The sequence below is a fragment of the Vulpes lagopus genome, chromosome 5, assembly GCF_018345385.1.
Source record: "Vulpes lagopus strain Blue_001 chromosome 5, ASM1834538v1, whole genome shotgun sequence".
Taxonomy (NCBI): Eukaryota; Metazoa; Chordata; class Mammalia; order Carnivora; family Canidae; genus Vulpes; species Vulpes lagopus.
In genome coordinates this window covers 24,710,392-24,730,195 of record NC_054828.1, presented here as the reverse complement: position 1 = coordinate 24,730,195, position 19,804 = coordinate 24,710,392, and the positions used below count along the sequence as shown (strand labels likewise).

At 42.3% G+C, this 19,804-nt stretch overlaps 1 protein-coding gene across 9 annotated transcripts in view; it reads left to right on the top strand.

Annotated features, from left to right (window-relative positions):
- IL1R1 (interleukin 1 receptor type 1) overlaps nucleotides 1–19,804 on the top strand; it is a 72,340-nt gene that overhangs the window by 41,203 nt on the left and 11,333 nt on the right. For 6 of the 9 annotated variants that reach the window (XM_041753975.1, XM_041753978.1, XM_041753977.1 and 3 more), the window contains 5 exons: nucleotides 9,943–10,009; nucleotides 12,934–13,168; nucleotides 13,277–13,466; nucleotides 14,449–14,617; nucleotides 17,041–17,106. In XM_041753975.1, the coding sequence (XP_041609909.1) occupies nucleotides 9,943–10,009; nucleotides 12,934–13,168; nucleotides 13,277–13,466; nucleotides 14,449–14,617; nucleotides 17,041–17,106 (727 nt within the window). Of the gene's footprint in view, nucleotides 1–4,724; nucleotides 4,911–4,958; nucleotides 5,540–9,942; nucleotides 10,010–12,933; nucleotides 13,169–13,276; nucleotides 13,467–14,448; nucleotides 14,618–17,040; nucleotides 17,107–19,804 lie in introns of those variants that run through there. The other 3 variants (XM_041753973.1, XM_041753972.1, XM_041753974.1) reach the window with 3 other exon arrangements.

Genomic DNA, 19,804 nt, shown 5'->3' with positions numbered 1-19,804 from the left:
ACTGTCTCTGTCGAAGGAGTGGTTTTGTTTGTTCATGGTTTTTGATAACTTTTTCTCTGGGGGAAAATCAGGCATAGCCACGCTAAACACACAGTTGGGTTGTAGGATGTCAAAGTGTGGTGGGGTGTCCGTCGCTCACCTCTGTAGAACAGAAACAGTCGTATTACACCGTGGTCAACCCCAGACTGTGCCACGTCCTTGTTCTGCCTTCCCTGTCTCAAGTGTGGAACCATCCTAGGGGCCCTGCTCAGTAATGTTAGGGTTAGATCGCTCTTTTGTGTCCTTTGTAGGTGTGACTTTGGGTGGCCTTCATGGTTCCGTTTCCCATGAGTGGGACCGGATAGAGATGGTTGTGGGTGCTTATGTAAGGCAGTGCCTCTCAGATTTTACCACCAAAGGACTCCTCTTGAGAAATGAAGAGTAAATGCTCCATCTAGCACTCCAGAGTGGCTCACCTGAAGAGCTATTTCTTTGATGACTCATGTTTTACATCTTGGATATTTTTCTTTCCATTTTGTAATATAGCTGCGTTTTCTCTAATATAAAGATAACTCCACCCAGAAAAATCCTTGAGTCAAATCAGTACCCCAGAAAGTTGGACTCTGAGTTCCTTCACTGGCTACAGCTTCAGGGGATTTGCAGATTCTAGACTAAGAAACTGGGACTCGTGGTAAGTCCAGAAATCTAAAATATTTTCTACAAGCATGTGGTTCTATGGCTTTATGAGTAAGTTCCTTTATGCCTTGTCTTTAAAAGTAACATTTTTGGTCTTAACAGTATTGGAGACTGTTTAGTTGCTGTTTGAGTCCTTATAAGAGGTGAAGATCATAATTCCAGGCTTGATTTTAATGCCATGCCCCATTCCCCCTACGTGTTCACGGTGGTTCTCGGTAGAACAAGGAGGTTGTGACGATTCATGAGCTGAGGAGCCTGCGTTAGTCTTTGCTTCTTCCAGGGACTATCCACAGTCCCTTCTCAGTTATAGTCAATTAGTTGGAGCCAGATTCTCTGAATATTTCTCTGCTGTGTCAAATATACACTTATATACATGTTGAATAATGTTCGGGATGAGAAGTCGTATTAAACAATGCTGTGTATATATTTGTAAGTGTGAAGAGTGAGCTGGTATTAGATGGAGATGTGGAAAGTACCATTAGGATTTCTGTTTAAATTTCGGATGTGAGTCCCTTCAAGTCCCTGGAAGGTGGAAGAGGTGGCTTCTGCTGATGTGTTCTCTTTCTTCTTGGGTTTCTACAAGTTTGGCTGCTGCAGAACTTCCCTTAGAGCCAGGCAAGAGAGGTCCTGTCCAGGCCCTGTACTTTGGACGGTTCTGCTCTGCCTCCTGGCCAGTTGCATGCCTCAGCACGGCCAGGAGTCTGTAGGGCTAAAGGGATGTGCCTGCGTGGAACCTGTGCCCATCAGCATGGCCACGATCCAGGTACCTAGGGTCCCCGAAATTCGTTGGCCTAACAGCCTGGGCAAAGCATATACAGGCCTCTTTCTTAGGCCATGCCCCTATGAATGCCACAGCCAGTGTGCCTCCCTGGTTCGACTGGCCCTGGCTGTGCAGGTGGGGGGAGGACAGACTTCAGCCTTGGATGTGTGGGCTGGGCTGTCTGCCTGCATGTGTACCCAGGGCCCCTCATGATGTGTGGCCGAGCTGGGGGCAATCCAGGGAGTCCAGCTTGGAGATTAATGTCGACAGAAAGAGCATGGGCCATGCCAGGGGCTGCTCCATGCAGATGCTGTATGGGAAAGTGCCTGATGTGTGGGGTGTGTCTGATGCGTGCCACCTCTGTCCTGTGCCTGGCTGCTGTCCTGGAAGGCAAGCTGCACAATGTGGGGGAATTCCTCAGGAATCAGAAGGAAATTCCTCAAGGTTGTAGGAAATTCTTCAAGAATAAGAAGGCGTTAATAGATGCTGTGTGGCCACAAAGTGGGCATAAACACCTCTTCCCTCTGCCCTGGGGCCCTGGGCCTTGTGGAAGCCACATGGGTTCTGGTGACTGTCCCTCTGCAGCCCTCTCCTCCACCCCCCAGCTGTCACTTTTCGTGTCTGCTCTGGGCATAGACTTCCTTGCAGACTGACAGGACAGCTAGCAGATGAAGCTAGCCCTTCCTGGAAGCGGCTTCTGTTGGAGGCCTGTGTGTTCACTGTTCATTCTTAGACTTCACCTCTGCTTCTGTAATTTAGTCCATGTCGAAGTAGGTCATCCCAGGTCTAGTAGGACGTTGCTGTACGCCTCCCATTCGCATTTCCATTTTATTTTCAACAGACAAGTAGCTTCGCAGGGTTCTCCATGTGCCACAGAGTCATGGTGTGATGTACTGGTTTCCAGATGTGTTGTAATCACTGAAAAGCAAGGGGAACTGTACTCAGGAAGTTCACATTGGCCAGCTCTTTTCATGTGATTGTCATAGAAAGCTGTGCTTCCTGTCTCCACACCCCAGAGCATGGCAGTGAGTGGACCAGGCTTCTAGGGACAAGGGGCAGAAGTGACCAGTCGAGGCCGCCTGTCATGCCAGGCCCCGGCTGACTGCCCTCACTGGGCATCAATACCTCAAGGTGCTGCCACCGAGCCTCTACACAAGGGCTGGAATCTGCTATGGAGGAGATGGTAGGCAGGGCGGGAAATTTCATATGTAAAACAGACATCACCGCACCTCAGGGTAGGAAAGGAGCAGTGTGTTAGGGCTTGCTAATTCGCTGAGAGCATTGGTCCTCTCCCCTTCCTTAATCCTTTTATTTTATGCGGGGAAATTCATCCAAACAACACCACAGTGGCATAAATCTGTGACATTTTTGATTGTTAATACTTTCTAAACATATTTTGAAGTTTACTCAGAAACCACTCAAAAATCACAGCAGGTTTTGCTCAGTTGCCTCCGAACAAGGGAGGTTGACTTAGCTTAGCCAGTGTCCCTGCCAGGGAGACTCGCTCCCAGCGTCTGCTCTCCCTCCTTCTGTTCTCCCCCAGTGTCCTCCCTGGCTTCCTGGCTGTGCACCCTTGTGAAACCCCTGAAGTAGTAATCTTCCTTTTCCAATGTGGTTCCCAGCCTCATAATGGTTGCCCTTGCATTTCTCTTCTCTGACTCACACTCAGTACCCGTATTCCATCCTTTCCTCCTCTCTGGATTCGAAGCCAGACTTTTGTCCGTGTGTTGTCTGATGTGAAGATGTTGGAGAGATGAATCCCCCCTTCCCTCCCTTCCTTCCTGAGCTCTTACCATATGCACAATGAGTAGGTTGGGGCCCTCTTCACCGGAGCATGGGAGAGGGAGAGGATCTTCTCTGTAGCTTTCTCTTCTGGCCCAAGTAGAGAAGACCAGCAACCAGGAGAGCCACAGCCACTGCCCGAACCCTGAGTCTCAGAGACAGACGTCTGAGGCAAGGGGCCCTGTGCCAGGGAGAACCTGTGACTTGATGCTCCTGGCTCTGGAGGAAGAGGGTGTCTCCAGGGACCCCCGGGAGAGGCCTCTGATCAGAATCTGCTCACAGCTAGTCAGAAGTCCCAGAAGAAGCAGGCTGACTCAGATGGAAGAACCAAGTGACGGCCCCGGGAAGCACCATGGAGGCACCATGGAGGCAGAATGGCAGAGTGCTTGCAGTTGGGCAAGGAGAAGAACCCGTGACTCAAGTAGCAGAGGACAGGAAGAAGAGACAGTGAATATAAAAATTCTTTTAAAAACTTTCTGGGGCAAAGAGGAATAGAGAAAATGAAGTGGTTTAGGGGGCTTGGGAAGTCAACCCTGCAAAGCATTTCCTGGACTTTCCAAGTAATTTCATTTCGTGTCATCCTTCCCCCATCCTCCCTATCTCCCCCTCTTAATTTCTCTGCCATCCCCTATACCTCCCCACCCCCAGGCTGCACTCCTTCCTGAGCCATGCTAATGGAGGTGGGGAGGGCGCTGTGCCTAGGACAGGGGCCAGGAAGCCAGGAACATCAGGGAGTCTTTGACTTTGTGTTATGATTCCTGTAGATAAGCCACTGTGCCTCTGACCCCCTCATGTTATGCTGTGTACCTTCCCATCAATCTAACATGAACAATCAGGTGGTAATTAATCCATTTAATCTAAGCAGAATGTTGGTGTTGTCTTAGTCAGGCTGTTTTATTGATTGGACATTAAAAGGCGCTATGCTTCAGCCTTACCAGCATTTCGAAGACCCAAGGAAATGAATCAGACCTGGAAAAAACCACCAGACTCCAAAATATTAAAAGTAAACTGTAAAACCAGGGAATGAATAGTAGAATGTCTGCAGGACATAACAGGTAGAGCAGTCACAGCTCAGCTTTTTGGAAGTTTCCAATTCTGTAACTGGGAAGGTATTGATAAGCGTGGCATAAGGAAGCCTGAGGACTCACAGTGTACCTGTTCTTAAAAAGGGCCTGTTCATTTTTTCCTGGCATCTGTTTCTCTCTGAGCTCTGAGCTCTGTTCTCCAAGTGCATAAAGTGGTGAGCTGCCCATAGGCCATTCAACCTTTCTGCATCCCTGGGCCCAGTGGGATGTGACAGGTTGTGTGTGTTTATTCCAAAAGAGATGGTCATTATCAACCTCTTGGTAGTCCTCACCCCCGTGACTCGATTTTCTGAGCCTCAGATGACAGTAGAACATGTTGATCTTTAAATGTGTGACTCCTTTTTGTCAGCTTGTTTTGGGTTTTTTTGGATACCTTTTGAGGTCTGCACAGTGATCGGTGACTTTAAGCTTCTTCATTGCAGCTCACACCGTCAGGTGCACTTCCTTCCTCAGGTGGACTTGTCCCCTTGAAGATGCAGACTCCATCCTGCGAAGCAAGACTGCTTCACACAAGAAAGGGCCATCTTCAACCTAACAGGGCTACTTTCCCAGCTCGGGCCTGCCGGCCTTTTCTCACAGATAGGTGGAGTCTCCGACCTCAGCTTCAGGTGATCCTGGCATATCTCTCGTTGTGTACAGAACATTCTGTTTGTCCATACAGTTTCCTTTGGGATAGCTCCATGGTTTTATCTGATTTCTGAAGGGGTCTGTGACCCACAGCTCACCCACTTTCCCGGGGTCACTAACCTACTACTATGGTTTGTGACCTCTGTGATGATGGCTGCTATTGACCTGTGTGCTGTCCAGTTCCAGCACATTCCAGTGTCTGCATCACTCAGCTATCAGCTGACACTTGGATTTGATATTTGGCAGCCCTGCTAGCTAGCCCCAGCAGACCCAGGGCATCTCCTTGGGCTGCCTGTGGTTCTGGAACCTGTCCTTACCTGGCCTGGCTCTCACTGGTCCCCACCTGAATGAATTGGGGCTGGTGCACCCTAGACCCCCTCTGTCATCCCTCCTCTCGCTGGTCTCTGAGTGAATCTCAGATACGCCCCCTTTCTTGTCTGTCTCTTACTGTAGGCTGGCTCATGGTCCCATCTTCCCTCATCTCGACACCCTTTCATGGCAACCTGCTCTCCCTGCCTACCATCTTGTCTCTGATTTATATTCCACATGGGTGCCAAGATTTCTATAAAAAATGGAATCTGATTGTACACCACCCTATGGCTTCACACCTGTAAGTGATTTTCTTTTTTTGCCACCTACAAATTGCAGTCCTAGGGCAGCCCCGGGTGGCTCAGTGATTTAGCACCGCCTTCAGCCCAGGGCCTGATCCTGGAGACCCAGGATCGAGTCCCATGTCAGGTTCCCTGCATGGAGCCTGGTTCTCCCTCTGCCTGCATCTCTACCTCTCTCTCTGTGTCTCTCATGAATAAGTACATAAAAAATCTAAAACAAAAACAAAAACAAATTGTAGTCCTAACTCCAGAGCCAGGCTCTGTGATCTGGGCACTGTCAGCCTCCCCAGCTTTGCTTCTTGGCTTCCCATCTTTGGTTTATGCTCCAGAACTGGAGGGGACTGGTCTCCCCCGAGTGCTCCCCACCACCTCATGAGGTTGAGGTAATACCTAATCCAGGAGTCCTCCTCCAGGCTGACTTAGGGCCCTAGGCATTCCTCTCCCCATAGCCACCCCTGCATCACTGTTTAGTTCTGTGGCTGTTTCTGCTTTCCCTGCTGGCTAATGACCTGCTTGAGCCCGACTCAGGGTCGTCATTCCTGTTTGTTCCCATGGCCAAGCATGGATGCAGGCATGTGGTGATATCCAATATACATTTGTTGAGTTCAGCAGTGAATGAATAAAGAGATGAATGGATAGCTGAAAACATTTCACCAAAACTTGTATTTGTCATCAGCACCAGGGGTGATTTATAATCGCTAACATTTGAGTGTGACCACCTGCCAATGTCCTACATCCTCACATGTGACAACTCATTTCATCCTCAATAGCTGTGTGTGACAGATATTGCTGGCATCATCCTTATCTTGTCAAATGCGGAACTAAAAGTACAGAGGCTGAGCTTTGATCCAGTGTGCCAGTGATGGGGTGTGTGGGATACATCTGTGATCACATGTGGCTTATGCCTAAATTGTGGGCATCTTGAAGAGTGGCTTCTTATTTCCTTATTTTATGTCATTATTATTATTGTCTCTGGCACTAGCACTCTTCCTGGCATACGGCAGCACACTGATGCTCTTGAGAGACCTCCTTACTTGGCCACCCTTTCAACTACTGGCAGTACAAGTCTAGTCAGGTTTGGCATCATCCTTGGAATTTCTGTGTTGTTTGGGGTGCCTAATGGGACTTGTGTTTGTTTTTGTCAGGAGTGTGGTTAGTTTGATCTTGGGTATATGTATCTTTACCTCCTTTCTTCCCATTGTCCTTCCTTGGACATATGACCCCATCTGCTGGCCTGGAGCTGACCCTCTTGCCCTAAGGTCCTGGGGACTGATACAGATTCAGAAGGTCCCCTGTTGAGAGGAAGGAGCCACTCTCTCCCCCACTTTTTCTAAGAGCAGTTCGGGGGGAGGTGGAATAAAGCCTGTACCCATGGGGCTTGGCTTCTGTGTTTTTATAGACTATCAGAGTGGGAATTGCTCAGTGATCATCTGACTCCTTGCCCACTGTACATATGAGGAAACTGAGGCCCAGGGAGGTGTTGTGTCGAACATCACACTGCCCGGCAGTGGCAGGCCATTAGCCTTGGACTCGTAACGAATCAGCATTTCCCTACAATTACTTCAGAATTACATCTTCAGATATCATCTGTATAAAACCCACCCTGGCACCTTCCTTTTCTTCTCCCATGCTTAGTAATCAAGCAAGTCCGATCTTGTAATTGCAGGAACTAACAGCTGGCACTGTTCAGTTAGTTTTGTGGTGTCTTTATGTTGTTTTAGATAAACTAACATGAGCAGTTGATTGGCCTGGAACTGGCCATCAGGAAATATTTTAACCCTTTATTTTCTGCCTCTCTCTCTCATGGAGCCTTGAAATACACATTCACACAGTTACAGAAAGAGCTAGTAAGCCAGGTTGCTAGACTTATTTTAATATTCTAAATATAGGTTAGAAGTAAATGTGATAATAATGCAATTAATGTGGGTGAACCTGGGAGAAGGCCAATTTATGTGAATAAAATGTCAGAGTTACATGATATTTAAGGAATGTGGTCTTACTGCTGAGGTAGGTTTCAAGGCTTGAGCCAGGCTTAAGGATCTTATCCTCATGTGTGGGGCAAACTGAAGAAACTATAAAAGGGGATGTCTGCCATGCTTCGAAGGTCTTTTTTTTCCTCTTTTATGTCTTTATGTAAAAAGCCCATTGTGACATCTTTTATGTGTTTTAATACCACTTCTTAACTATAACATTTTACAGCTAATATTCAAATGATTGCATGCCATTAGAGTCTGAATTAGTGATGTCTTAGTAAAATATGTCTTGTGCTTGTAATGGACTTATAGCTACAGATAATATAAACAGGTTTTATGTCCTATAAAAATTAAAGGGCAGGTGATTTTAAAACATGAAACTAGGTTGTTTAGTCTGGAAATTGCCCCTGAGATTGGGTTAGAGAGCATAGCCATTTCTTTGGTTAATTTGTCGTCCCATGGGCTTGGGTTTCAGGTGCAGTGGCATGTGTGGCAGTGACAGGCTTGTCATGGTGCCTGCCCTCACGACGCTTCCTGGCGTGGGATAACTGCAGTGAGACATGCCAGGGGCTAGGAGGAGGGCCTGGCTGGGCCACGGGTCTGGGTGGGAGGACAGTGATGGGGCTGAGACTTGATAGATGAGGGAGGTGGCCAGGTGAAGGGAGGGGGACCAGTGAAGGCAGAGGCTCTGAGGTGGAGAACCGGGCAAGAGGAGTGTGACTGCAGACTTGGGTGAGGGACAGGGGGGCAGGGCCTTGAGTCTGGCAAAGTAAGTCAGAGCCTCCATACATAGAACCTGTATGCTCTGGCTAAGAAATTTGCTGGGGAGCTAGTGGAGGTGTTTTGAAAGGTCATTTGGTAAATGTGAGTCTGTAGATCTGGATGGGAGGGAAGTAGTATGTCCACAGGCAAAGAGACCAGTGAGGGGCCGGTTGCCATAATTAATCCAGGCAGAGCTGGTGATTGCTTGAGCCCGAGGGGTCAGCAGTGGGTGAGTGAACTGGGCCACTTGACACATGCCGGCTAGGGTGAGTGAGAGAGGAGCTCTGGGGGTGGCTGCGTCAGGGTCCTTAACCTGGGTCTCCTGTTTTGTGGGTGGGTGTGTGTGTGTGGCTGGGGTGGGGCAATGCTGTGCCTGTCATGGAGGTGGGGAGAAGATGAGTTTAGTTGGGGGTCTACTGAATAGGAGGGATTCACAGGTCCTCAATTTGTGCAGAAGTTCACCAGGGGTATGAGTCCAGAACTTACAACATGTCATGGTCAGGGCCCTGTTCAGGAGCACTCACAAGGAACTTTCCAAAGGAAAATGAGGCTGTGTTGAAACTTAACTTCATTTGGGATTGAGCAGTTTAGAAGGGTAGGCAAAATTGAGATTTTTTTTTCTTTTTCTCATCAATAATTGATATTATTTTAGTGCCATTGTTTTATTGAAATGGGCACGTTTTCCTTCTAGCATCAGTCAAGTACCTAAGCTGGTTACATCCCCTGCCATGTATGTGGGCAAAGTGTTATGCAGTTGGTCATAATTACCAGGACCTCAATTTAATCTATAGCCCTATCGCTGACTGATAGCTTTTGAGGCTGATGCTGTGTTGATGTGGCCTTCTAAACCACTCAGGAGCTGAGAGGCTTTGTTTTTGGTTGTTTTCTTTGATAAGATGGGTACATGCTCACTGTAGAAATGTTAGATAAAAAGCCTCAGGGAGGGGGAAAAACCATTCAATTTCTATATATTGTTATTATTTTTTTAGTCTTCTTTGTTGTGTTTCTAGGTAGCTGTCAATCATTTGGTACAAACAATTTAGTTTGTCTACCTTATAAAATGAAGGTGTGATCTTTGAGCTGCACCTAGAAGTATGGGAAGACTTTTTGTAAGTGGGTCTTAGCAGTGGGGTGCATTCCAGCTGGAGAATAAATCCACACAAGTTAGAAGCAAGCTGGTTTAGATAATTTGGATATAGTGTAGATTAGATTTGGGGGAAATTTGAATGGGAAACAAGATTGGAAATGAATATTGGGACAGATGATAGAAGTTTTGTTAATCTTGGGGATCTCTGGGTGGCTCAGCAGTTTGGTGCTTGCCTTCGGCCCAGGGCATGATCCTGGGGTCCCAGAATCAAGTCCCACATCTGGCTCTCTGCATGGAGCCTGCTTCTCCCACTGCCTCTGTCTCTCTTCCTCTCTCTGTGTCTCTCATGAATAAATAAATAAAACCTTAAAAAAAAAAAGTTTTGTTAATCTTAAATTGTTTGAATTTGTCGCCAGTTCTGACCAGAAACATGTTCATACTGATGTACAGAGACTAACCCATCATTGTGACTTGGGGGTGAGGGTGGAGGCAGGTGGGAGTTAGTGTATATGGTTTTAGAGATTTTTCTGAAGTAGTAACATTTTCATTTTTGTTTCGTGTCCATTCCTCTCTTTTCCAGGAGAATATGAAAGAGTTACTCAGGCTTGTTTGTTTCATAGCTATACTCATTTCTTCTCTGGAAGCCGGTAAGTTAAGCATTTCCTCATGTTCTTGTTTGCTGAAAAACTCTTTTATTTAAAATACATGAAGTACCTTCCCTGACAGAGTCATTTTTTTCCTCACCTGTTTCTGTTGAATCCCAGAACAGAGAGCCCTGGTCACAGAACTGTATTGTACATTATCTTATTTACAGATTGGGGAACTGAGGCCCAGTGAGGCTAAGAACTCACGTTCATGTAGCTAGTGTCAGAGCAGGAGCTAAAAAAAATCCAGGCCTCCAATGTCAAGGCCGGGCCTCCTCTGACTTTGTTCCTGACTGAAGAGTGTGATGGGAGATCCTGGCTTTCATTCAGAAGAGGTGTTAAATGTAGTCATTATGATCCCACAGCTGAGAACCGTCAAGAGACAGTTTTTTTTTTTTTTTTTTTTAGTCTGGCTTCTTTCAGTCATCATAATTATTTTTGAGATCTATTCATATTGTATAAATTGTTACTATTTTATTACTATTTGATATAGTATTTCTGTCATAGGGGTATATCACCATATATTTATCCATTCACATTTGATGGGAATTTCAGCAATTTCTAGTTCTTGGCTATTCAGTTAGTGTTCAGGTCTTTGAATGGACATATATTTTCATTTTTCTTAAGTGAATACCTAGGAGGGGAATGGCTGCGTTATATGGTTGGCTTATATTAAACTTTTCGAGAACTTACTAAAATGTCTTCTGAGCGGTTGTACCATTTTATACCCTCACCAGATGAAAGTTCAGTATGTCACCAACACCTGATATTGCCAACCTTTTAAATTTTAATACTGAAAGGAATAATATCTGTTTGTAGTTTTATTTTTTTAAAAAGATTTTATTTATTTATTTATTCATGAGAGACATAGAGAGAGAGGCAGAGACACAGGCAGAGGGAGAAGCAGGCTCCATGCAGGAGCCCGATGTGGGACTCGATCCTGGGTCCCCAGGATCATGCCCTGGGCTGAAGGCGGCGCTAAACCGCTGAGCCACCCGGGCTGCCCTGTTTGTAGTTTTAATTTCCATTTTCTCGTTAGTGATAATGAACTTCTTGTCATGTGCTTTTTTTTGCCATTCGTCTGTCATAATTTACTCTATCTGTTTTGTCTGGCTTATACTAATAACTTGTCTTTTTAAAAAATTACTGCCCTCAGGCTTATGGTATCCATTTTTAACTTGCCTCTGTCTACTTTCAGGTAATACTATGCTATTTCACATATGCCATAAAAAACTTAATATAAATCCACTTCTCCCTTCTTGAACTTTGTCCAGTTGTTCCTATACATCTTACTTTTTCATATGTTATAAATCTCACAATACTTTTAAAATTTTTGCTTTAAACATTCAGTTATCTTTAAAGAGATTTGATAATGCTATGCCTTGAAGTTCACTAATCTTTTTTTCTGCAGTGTCAAATCTGCCATTAATCATATCCAATGTATTTTTTAAGTCAACATTATAGTTTTCATCATTAGAAATTTAAAAAAATCTTTTATATCTCTACTCATCATGTTTGATATAGTATTTGAACAAATGGAACATAATAATAACTATTTTACTTTTTCGATCTATTAATTCTATCATCTGTGTCATTTCTGGGTCTGCTTTGATTTTTTTTTTCTTCTTCTTTTTTAAGATTTTATTTATTTATTTGAGAGAGAGAGAGCATGAGCACGAGTTGGAGGAGGGACATAGAGAGGCGGAGAAGCAGACTCCCCTGAGCAGGGAGCCTGACTCAGGGCTCAATCCCAGGGTCCTGAGATCATGACCAGAGCCAAAGACAGATGCTTCACTGACTCGGCTACCCAGGCGCCCTGATTATTTTCTTCTTCTTATTGATTGTATTGTCCTGCTTCTTTGCATACTTAGTAATTTTTTTTTTTTCTTTTTTTTTTTTTTTTTTTTTTTTTTTTCATACTTAGTAATTTTTGATTGAATGCTAGGCATTGAAGATTTTACCAGTTTGGGTGCTGGATATTTTTGTATTACTAAAAATGTTCTTGAACTACTCTGCTACAGGGTTGTTACTTGGAAATAGTTGATCCTTTCCGGTTTTGCTTTAAAGCTTAATTAGTCAGAAAAAGGTTTACTGTAGACCTAAATAGCTGGTCAAAACCCTCTGAGTACTCTCCCTGATGTCCCATGATTAATAAGTTTTCCATTCTAGCTGTTGAGAACAGCAGTATGTGCTCCAGTGGATAGTCACTCTAATCCTTTTGGCAATTCTCACTCTGACTTGGGGTAGTTTTCTTATGTGCTTATACTAATTGGTACTCAGCTGAAACCTTGAGGGAGACTGTATAGATCTCTAAAACTCTCTCTCTATATATCTATACCGCTCTAATCCCTTTGGTACTCTGACCTGCAAACTTGTGATTTACCTGGATTTCTAGCTCTATCTTCTCCATTCAGAGAGAAGACTGGGCTTTGCCTGTGATTCTTCCTTGTAATGTCATGACCTAGAATCTTTCTCTGGACAATAATTTGGGAAAATTGTAGGGCTCACCTACTTTGTTTTCCATCTTTCTGCTATTTCTGTTCTTTGTTCTTTGATGTTCAATGTCTTGAATATTGTTTCATATACTTGGTCCATTTTTTCTTTTTTTAGTTGTTCAGGAGGGAGAGCAAATCCAGTCCATTTTGTACTGAAGCAGATTTATCTCCTGCTACATTAGCACCAATTTTTAGATGAGTAAAGAGGGGATAGAAAGGTTAAGTAACTTTCCCAAGGGCACACAGATTGTGAGTGACAGGACTGGAATTGAATATAAATCTTTCAGACTTCCAAAGGGATGCTTTTAATCATAAAGCTGTTAAAACTCATACATAATATGAATTGATGTATTTTATAATTGCTGTGTTTATATGTCTATATTACATTAATTTTTCACAGAAGTTGCTTCTTTCTCTTTTTTCCTTTTAAAGATACATGTGAGGAACGTGAAGAACCAGTAATTTTAGTTTCATCTGCATTTGAAATTGATGTCCGTGCATGTTTTTTAAACCCAAATGAAGAGAAAGGCACTATAATTTGGTATAAAAATGACAGTAAGACACCTATATCTATGGAAGTAGACTCTAGGATTCATCAGCACAAAGATAAACTATGGTTTGTTCCTGCTAAGGTGGAGGATTCGGGACATTACTATTGTGTTGTAAGGTAAGAAAGGTATTAATGCATTGCAAACATGTGTTCTGTGTGCCTGCAAGAGTTAAGGACAGAAACATCTTTAATCATGCTGAATTCACCTATTTTGATTTATTTTAGGAATTCAACTGACTGCCTCAAAATTAAAATAACTGCTAAGTTTGTACAGCATGAACCTAACTTGTGTTACAACACAGAAGCAGTATTTAAACAGAAACTACTTGTTGCGGCAGATGGACAGCTTGTGTGTCCTTATATGGATTCTTTTAAAAATGAAAAAAATGAGCTTCCCAAAATACAGTGGCATAAGGTAATTTTATATTAAATATGATACTTTACTTTTGCAGCAAATAATAATTTTCTGCCTTAGACAAGGTGAATCTGCAGACTACTTTTACTTTGATGTATTGTTTGCTTTTGCGTGGTGAAATTAACAGGAATTTTTTTTAGGGTTGTAAGATGGCATACATTTAATTTGCAGTTTAATGAAAGTCTTACTTTCTGTTAATTTTATTTAATGAGATAAAGTTGAGAAAATCTAGTAGAAATAAAAGATATTTAAAGATAAGGCTGATTATAAATTTAAAGTTTTTGAGAGATCCCTATTTATTATAAAAGATATACTTTTTTGGTTTTGTTAAAAACATTAAATGGTCCTTATGTAACTGAGTGGTTTCTGTAACTGTCTTAAAAGTGGATTGGCTAGCAGTCCATGGAGCACGTCATGTTTTGGTACCTTTAATGTATCCAGTTTTTTGGAGCTTACATGGGGAATCATCTGGTAGAGGTAAAGAGATACAAAATAAATAATATAAATGCAGAAAGGAAGTACAGCATTACTAAGAAACTGGTATTAGCATTCTGCCCTCAAATATGTTTTCCTTGCGAAGTAAATTTGTCTTCACTTGTCTTCAAAGTGCAAGTCTCACAGGCATAAGAATGTAATATTCTGGGAATATAATTGTGAATATTGCCAAAAAAATGCTGTATTAAAACTTGTACGCAAGGAACATAGTCATATATTCCTGTATGTACTGAGCTTGTGATCATGTGTCTGTGCAAAATAGAGGAGAAATAAACAGATGTATGATGATTATTCTTGTAAATTCCCCTGAGGCCTTTGATTCATATATGTTTGGATTTATATGAATATATGTGTATCTGTACACACCACCTACACACACTACCCACATAAAACATTTGCCAGTGTGAAAAAATGGAGTTTCTTTTCCTGGTAGGATGGGGAAAATCATTAATTGGTTTTAATATGTCTTTTCTCTCCCTCCATCTAGGATTGCAAACCTCTGCTTCTTGACAATATAAACTTTATTGGACTGACAGATAGACTCATCATAGCGAATGTGACTACGGCGCATAACGGGAAATATACTTGTGGAGCATTTTATACATACTCCGGAAAGCAATATCGTATTACCCGGGTTATAGAACTTACTACTATAGGTAAGTCATAGCTCCAATCGTAGAAGTTTGAATCTGGGAAGGCCTGGAAACCATGATTCTAATATTACCTTCATTGTTCAGGGAGGAACCAAACCCAAGAGGGGCTCGATGACTTGCCAAAGGTCACATGGCTTTAGCTTTTTTGTTGCTAATACTATATGCATGTTTTGCATTCTTGCTTCAGATCAGAATCTGATCTTTAGCTTTTTTGTTGCTAATACTATATGCATGTTTTGCATTCTTGCTTCTAATTCAGCAGAGCTGATTAGACAAACATAGGACCTATGTTTTCCAACTGAAGTAAGAGCCTATTTCTTTGGTATGGCTAACGATGGTTCTTCCAGAGAGCTCTGGGGTTCCCTGTGGCTGGTATAAGACGAAGAGCAATTTTGAGCACTTTCACTTGGGAGGACTGAGTATCTAGCAGTAAGGAACACTGACTTGATGGGGTGGACACTAATGGGCTTTGGAATATGTTGCATTCCCAGAGTGCACTCTATTTCTTATTAGTTTCATGTTAGCTCAGTTACTTTACTTCTCTAAGCCTGTTTCCTCCTCTGTAAAATGATTCAACCTTCCGAGGTTATTGGGCAGATTAGAGATCAAGTATGCTCAGCTTGTGATCATGTGCCTGGTGCAAAACAGAAAAGAAAGAAATAGACATATGATAATTATTCTTGTAAATATTCCGGAGGCTTTCAGTTCTCTATTAACTATGTTTCACCTTAAAAGCTATTTTATAAGAAAATGCCCTCCTACAAATTACCTGGAGATGGGCAAAATGCTCAGCCTTTCTGTAAATATTAGATTTTGTAAGCTTTCAGTAATAAAAGAAGAGTTACTTTAACTAGAACTTTAAAAGTTAAAGGGGACCTTATTAGTAACTATCCTGAGACAACAGGCATAAATGGGGACTGCCTCAGGTAAACCCAAAATATGATCACCCTATGTATAGCTACGTTTTCTCAATTGTCTAATAATTTATATTTCGCAAACATTAATTTTATTGAATCAAAATTAACTCCTTGCCTGGGTCTTGCAAGCATCAGTGAATTATAATTTTCCACAGTCCTTATATCACTACCATCCTGAGTTTTTAGCAGCTTCTCTCTGACCATTGGGTACCTCTTCTTGGTCTGTCTTGACATACAGCAACCAGAGCAGCAGACAGAATTTTAGAGAGAACTAGGGAATTTTTTTATTTTTATTTTTATTTTTAAAAATATTTATTTATTTATTTATTCATGAGAGACAGAGAGAGAGAGAGAGAGAGAAAGAGAGAGAGAGAGAGAGAGAGAGAGAGAGAGGCAGAGACACAGGTGGGAGAAGCAGGCTCCATGCAGGAAGCGCAATGTGGGACTCGATCCCAGGACTCCAGGATCACGCCCTGGGTTGAGGTGGCGCTGAGCCACCCGGGCTGCCCAGGGAATTTTTTTAGTAGGTCAAATATGTTTTAAATACTCTCTGTCTTCTTTTTTGGTCCCTTTTGTAGAAATAATATATTTAATCACAAAAGAGAGTATTAGAACATTGGAAACAAAACCTATTTTGTTTTCGTAAAACAAATATAAAGGAATTTTAAAATATTAATTGAGCATTTACTATGCACCTGGCACTGTTCTAGGTATACATTAGGGAATAAAAGAGACAGTATCCCATTCTGATGGAACTTACTTTTTTCTTTTTCTTTTCCTTTTTCTTTTTCTTTTCCTTTTCCCTTTCCCTTTCTTCTTTTTTCTTTTCTTTTCTTTTCCTTTCTTTTCTTTCTTTTCCTTTCTTTTCTTTTCTTTTCTTTTCTTTTCTTTTCTTTTCTTTTCTTTTCTTTTCTTTTCTTTTTTTCTTTCTTTTCTTTCTTGATTCTGATGGAATACTGGGCATTCCAGTTCATAATTTCTCAGGCTTGGCCACAGATCTACCTTTGAAGTCAATCTTCTTGTAAATAAAACTTAGATGAATTTCTGGAGCTCCTTGATACTTTTCTGCCCATTTTCATAAATTATGCCAAATTGCTGGACATTCCACTCTTATGTCATTACTACAATTACTAAATACAAGCAGGTATATCACTGGATGGTCCGTGCTTCATCCACAGAGGTACCCTTCCACAGCTATTTGTTTTTCCCGATTTGCTTTAAGAGAGGCACTTGTTTCTGGAATCATGGTGAGGTGTGTGTTTGTAGCACCATATTCGACAGGTTCAGCAGAGCCCACCAGGCTGGGTAGCATGTATTTGTGGTTTTGCTGTCGCCTGTGTTGGTCTCCTTCCTTCACAACTCTTACCTTCTGCCTCCTACTGTCTATGCCTTGGGGACTTGCTGGAATATCTGGCCAGATGCCATGTGGTATATTTTGCTAACAGTTGTCACCAGTCAAGATTCTGATCTGTAACAGACTAAGAAGCCCTGCGGATGTTTGTCTTTCAGAAGAACACAAGCCTGTGAGGCCTATAATTGTGAGTCCAGCTAATGAGACAGTGGAAGCAAGTTTGGGTAAGTGGGCTCCAGTCAGGATACGCTGAAATCATTATTTTTGAACTCATGATTAAGATGAACTCTACGTTTACTTTACATAACCGAAACCGTTTACCAAATAGATCTATAATTAGTGGGCAAGTGGCACAGATTATATCTTAAAATTTTTCTTTGGATTTCCTGCCTCTCATGGCAGAAATCTAGCTATGTCTGATTTGTCCACCCTCACTTTCCTGTGGGTCCTTATAAAAGCAGCAGCCAAAGGCTAAGTTCAACAGAACTAGAAATGAAAAATGTAATTTATCTGAGTGGAACAGGATGGATTTCTTTCTTTTTTTAAAAAAAAGATTTTATATATTTATTCATGGGAGACACACATAGAGAGGCAGAGATATAGGCAGAGGGAGAAACAGGCTCCCTGCAGGGAGCCTGATGTGGGACTCAATCCCAGAACCCTGGGATCATAGCCTGAGCCAAAGGCAGATACTCAACCACTGAGCCACCCATGCATCCCCAGAATGGATTTCTTCAGACCAGAGTTAGGCTTTTAGACAAAAGTGTACAGTAACAGACCAAAAAGGAAAAGTATTTTTCTGGAATGACCATCAAGTCAGTGAATTTTTTTATTTCAGGAACAAAGGCACAATCTTAGAAGCATCCAGACCTACACTATATAATGCAATAGCCAATAGCTGTATGTGGCTATGTACATGTAAATTTAAGTTGAGTAAATTAATTAGTTCAATTAAAAATTAGTTCTTCAGTCACATTAGCCATATTTCAAGGGCTTAATAGCCATATGTGGCCAGTGAGTTCTGTATTAGCACAAATATAGAACATTTCTGCCTCCACTGAAAATTCTATTAAAAACCATTGGTCCAAACATAAAAACAGATTTTCCTATTGGAGGACCAAAAGCCAGGCTGGAATACAAAGTTCTCTTCTGTAAAAGTACCTGCATGAAGACCTTGAATGATTGTACAGAGATTAGAAGGTAGAAGTTTGTGACTAGTGGATTCTGTGCTTGGCCAAGTTGTTATTCCTGGTGGAAGGGAATATAAAGACATTCGTAGATATAAACAAAGATGATTGTGAAAACTCACAATTAAATATAGACCAATAGAATCTAGAGTAGTGTTCCTCAACCCTTTTCTTCCTCATTAATGCTCCCCTGTAGAGCCTAACAAGGCACTTACCTCCCCCAATCCTCTTCCCTTCTTCCTTCCTCAGTTGTAATGCCCAGATAGATATCTGTTGATGTATCGTGGCACTTTGCAGGGCCACAAACCTTTGCAAGATCTAGGATTTTCTTGCCCTTTCCCCAAGAACCACTTTTTGCCCTGTTGGCTGTAGCTTCTATTAAGAATTCATGTTCTAGAGGTACATAGTTTGGAGCTCTCAAGTTCAGGGGGCAGTGATCTCTAAATCTAAAAAAATAGCTTCATATAAGAAAACAATTATTTCAATATATCATGTTGGTGAGATGCACACATCACCCTGTCATATGATTCTCCTGAAGGGTTTCAAACAGGCATTTGCTAAGATTCAATGCCAATTACCAATAAAATAACTTAGAACAATAGGAGCTGGGGGATACTTCCTTAAGTTAATAAAGAGCATCGATTGAAACCAATAGTCACTAGCATTCTTAATGATAAACCGCTATAGTGTTAGACCTTCTACAGGCATAGACCCTCTTGCTGAAGCAAAGAGCAAGACAAAAATGCCCAAATAACCAACATTACTTAACATATTCTAGAAGCACCCACTTGATACAATCATACATGAAAGAACCAAGGCAGGCCTACTGTAAAGGAGAAAAGGACTTTATTATTATTTTCAGATCACATAATGTATGTATTACCCTCAAGAGCATTACAGGGGAGAAGTTAGGGTTAGTATATTATTAATGGGCCAGATACAAAATTAATATTCTAGGTGTAGTGGAAGTCCCTCCGGCTGTGGTGGCGTGCTGTGGGGAAGAGATGGATTTGTAAATCTCCGAGCGAGGTCCCGCCTCCCCGAGGCCATTGCTGTGCGGACGAGACTCTGGGTGAAGCCATCATCACCATGTCTGACCAGGAGGCAGAACCTTCAAATGGGGATTTAAGGGATAAGAAGGAAAGAGCATGCATTAAACTCAGAGTCATCGGACATGATGGCAATGAGATTCACTTTGAAGTGAGGATGGCAGACGACACATCTCCAGAAACTCAAAGAACCATCCTGTCAAAGACTGGATGTTCCAGTGAATTCACTCAGCTTTCTCTTTGAAGGTCAGAGGATTGCTGAGAATCACAGTCCAAGGGAGTTGGGAGCGGAGGAAGATGTGATGGAAGTTTGTCAGGAACAAATGGGGTCATCCCATGAGTTTAGATATTGTTTTTATCTTTTCTTCTTTCCCCTTGGTCCTTTTTTTTAATTTTTAAAAATAGTTCTTTTGTCATGTGCTATTCAAGATACAATTAAAGACTGGCACCTCACCTCCTTAAAACATCTGGTGATTTGAATTCTGATGTCCATCAGTCATTAGAATTTGTTTTCATGGTGCTGAGTGTTGGTGATGAAACCTCAGTACCCTTCCTGTTGCCCACTCCTTTTTACAAATTACGTGTGTGCACAGGGGGGCCGCCTTTTCCAGGACTATGTGTCTTCAGGCTTTTGGTAAATAAGACCCACCAGTGCTAGTGCTCATCATGGCTTCCTAACTGGCCCT